The 3,240-nt window shown below is 37.8% G+C and overlaps 1 protein-coding gene across 1 annotated transcript; it reads right to left on the reverse strand.

The window, feature by feature from the left end:
• Positions 1-262: 262 nt before the first annotated feature.
• LOC104945142 (GTPase IMAP family member 7-like) lies at positions 263-2,504 on the reverse strand. Its single transcript, XM_010770771.1, has 2 exons — positions 2,398-2,504; positions 263-1,296 (listed from the first exon to the last, which is right to left on the reverse strand). The coding sequence occupies exons 1-2, from the start codon at positions 2,402-2,404 to the stop codon at positions 263-265; spliced, it is 1,041 nt and encodes a 346-aa protein (XP_010769073.1). The 5' UTR covers positions 2,405-2,504.
• Between the last annotated feature and the right edge of the window lie 736 nt (positions 2,505-3,240).

The following is a 3,240-nucleotide window of genomic DNA, read 5'->3' on the forward strand; positions in this document are numbered from 1 at the left end:
TTACTCCATGGTTAATGCAATATACACATGGAATAGTTGGAAGTGTGTACAATATCGAATCTCAAGTTAATGTGAGTAAAGTTATTTCATAACAGATAATTATCCCGTGAAAAGGGAATGAGCGAATCAAGCTTGAAGTTCAGATAACAAAGCCAACACATAGCATATTACTAATGAATAAAGATTATCAGTTCACTGATTAAAGATCATTCAAATAATATGTTCATGCATTCTACACAGAGATGTGACTTTTCAATGATATTCAATTCTCTTTCTTTGAGTCAGGGTTTTCATTGTTCGACAAGAGCTCTTCCCAGGGAGCCAGTGCTTGATCCATGACAGCCTTTGCTGCTCTCTGTGCTGCTTCCCATGCTGTGTCGGCTCCCTCAGCTGCATGATACCCTGCAACACCTCCTTTCACTGCTCCCACTGCAACAAACCATACTGCTTCTGCTATTGAAAACCTTCTCTTCAACACTAATAAGAGAACTTCTCCAACCATCGTTACTGCGCCAAAAAGAGCTCCTAACAATACACCTGTTGCAATGCCTGCCAGTTTGATCATAACCCTTTTAAACACTCTGTCTTTAGCTTGCTCTCTGACTTCTTCCTTTGACATGTTTGCTGATGACTGTCTAATGAGCTTCTCCTCTTGTTGTATTTGTTTCTCCACTGCTTGCAGCATCTCATTGGTGTAGCAGCTTCCTTTGTTTGCTTCTACCATCTCATCTATTGTCTTTAGTAGCTCCTTCACCTGGAACTGATTGCTCCTGTATTCTTCCTGCTGGTTGTTCTTCCAGTATTTATTATCTAAGACGTGGCAGCGGCCTCCGCACTTCTTCAACAGATCACTCGCAACCTGGTTCTGCTGGAAATACTCCTCAACTGTCTGTCCTTCTTCGAGTGATTCACCATGAGTGAAGAGAACTGTTGCGTATTTGAAGACTTCTTCAGAAAAACATTGGCTTATTTTTTTGATGACGGCCTGTTCTTGTTTTGTGAATTTATCCACTTTAAACACAATGAGAAAAGCATGGGGCCCAGGAGCGCACTGTGTGATAAACTTCATTATCTCAGGCGTCAGCTCCTCCTCAGATGTCTCTGTGTCGAAGAAACCAGGAGAGTCGATCAGAGTGAGGCTTCTTCCACTGACGAGTTTGGTTTCTGCTTGACATTTACTTGTTTCAGAACTGGCAGTAGTATTAGATGTGAACAGTTTCTCTCCAAATATGGTGTTAGCCAGGCTGCTTTTCCCACATCCAGTTTTCCCCAAGATAACAATTCTTCTGTTTGACTCTGAAAGAAAATAATGTCCATCAATAAAACTCTTTACTTGACTTTTTATTTTTTTTATGGAAGATGCTCATGTGCTTAATATACAAAAAGGTCTTATTTACTCAAAAAATCACAATAAAAAGCTAGAGCTGTTAGTACGGCACTGAAATAGTTGGAATGTTAGCTTTAATTAAATGTATTAAGTCAACAGATTACACAAAATTATATAACAGGTTAGTTGAAAGCAATAATATTAACTCTAATCATTGCTTTCAACTAAACAGACGCAATTACGTATCATGAAACATTGTTTTTGTGTGTGTGTAAACAGAGAACAAGTATCTGTACCACTGTCAAGGAACTTGTTTAAATGTTTAAATAATAATAATAACAAAGTGTGATAAATAGCGCGGCCAACCGGCATGGAGAAAATCTTATAAAATGTTTTTTATAAGTACTATTTTTGTGAGTACCAATCACTGTACAGCAATGTGAGAACATTTAAAGAACAACATTAAAAGCCATTTAAGCGTGGAGTCTGACAGGGTTGGGGAAAATAGGACCCAAATGCAGTAAAAGGACAAAAAAAGGTCAAGTAACAAAAGGCGAGCTTTATTAAAAATCTGAAAACAGGAAAAATAAGAAACTACTTCACATAACAAAACCGGGGAGCATGACGAACACAAACTTACAAGCAGCCAGGAACATGGACAAAAGCGATGAACAGGAGACATGGACTAGACTAGACTAGACGAAACGAGACGGGCAGGTAACATGAACAAGAAGAGACGACGAACAGAAATGGACTAAATACACAGAAGGGTAATAACAGGACAAGACACAGCTGGGTAGGGGGGGCAGAAACACAAGGGCAACAGGTTAACACAATCAGAAAATCAGATACAGGAGGGAAACTTTAAGACAGGAAGGCAAACACAGGAAGTAGGACGAGGCAAGACACAAAGAGGAAAACATTTTTTTTTTAAAAGGTGGAAAATGAAAACAACGTAAATCCAAGACCATGACAGAGTCTGCACACAAATTATTTAAATACAAAATAGTTAAATATATGTATCTTGCCAGAGCAGTGTTGACCGAAAAACCTCAAAGAATATAACTTACCGTCCATGTTGTCAAAAGCAAAGCAACTGTGGAGCGACTGCTAGTCAGAGGGACAAAAACTGAGGTGTTCCCAACGGGGCACAGATCTGGTGACGAGGTGAATTATGCATTCAAATAAGATTAAAAAAAAATTCTCATCAGCGTGTTGCTATGAGTTAACACAAATTTGGGCGAGGCTTCATGTGCGCTTTAATCTTATCAAACCACATTTCTCTGTTAGCATTCAGATGTGGGCCATAATAAGTGGCAATTTGTATACGAAGGGAACATGCTGTGGATAGTTTGGATTGAGTTTCGAGTTATTAATTTAGACGTTACAAAAAACAATCAAGCAACCATGTATAATAACTGTATGAAGTGGAGCTGCAAATACAATTCACTGTTTAGAAAAAACCCAGTCAAAAATTATCCATAAATGTAATTAAGTAATTTTTCTTCAGCCGAGTATTTCAATGACAGACCTTTGGGTCATGTGAAATCATAAAATGGCATTATGTTATTTGTTCCTTGACTTCAATTTTTAACTGTAGATGTAGTCTTCTTTATTGACATACAAACCCCACTAAATGTCTTCACCCAAATCATTAGAATAGACTGCTCTCTGGTGGGCAGGAGATGATACTGCAGGGTTAAATGGTGTTATTAGAGTTGTGGTCTTTTTCTCTCACCCTTTATTCAGAAAACAAAATAGGAAACTTTAATTTAGATTGACTTTATTATTATTTGATATCACACGACAAAACTATCAGCATCAGTCTCCTCAGATAAATATGTAATACAATTTGTTATTCGTGAGCAGTGTTCACAAATAATATGAACTAAAATTCCCCTTTCTTTCTGTTT

This window comes from Notothenia coriiceps, unplaced genomic scaffold (assembly GCF_000735185.1).
Source record: "Notothenia coriiceps isolate Sejong01 unplaced genomic scaffold, NC01 NC01_scaffold00009194, whole genome shotgun sequence".
In the NCBI taxonomy this organism is placed as follows: domain Eukaryota; kingdom Metazoa; phylum Chordata; class Actinopteri; order Perciformes; family Nototheniidae; genus Notothenia; species Notothenia coriiceps.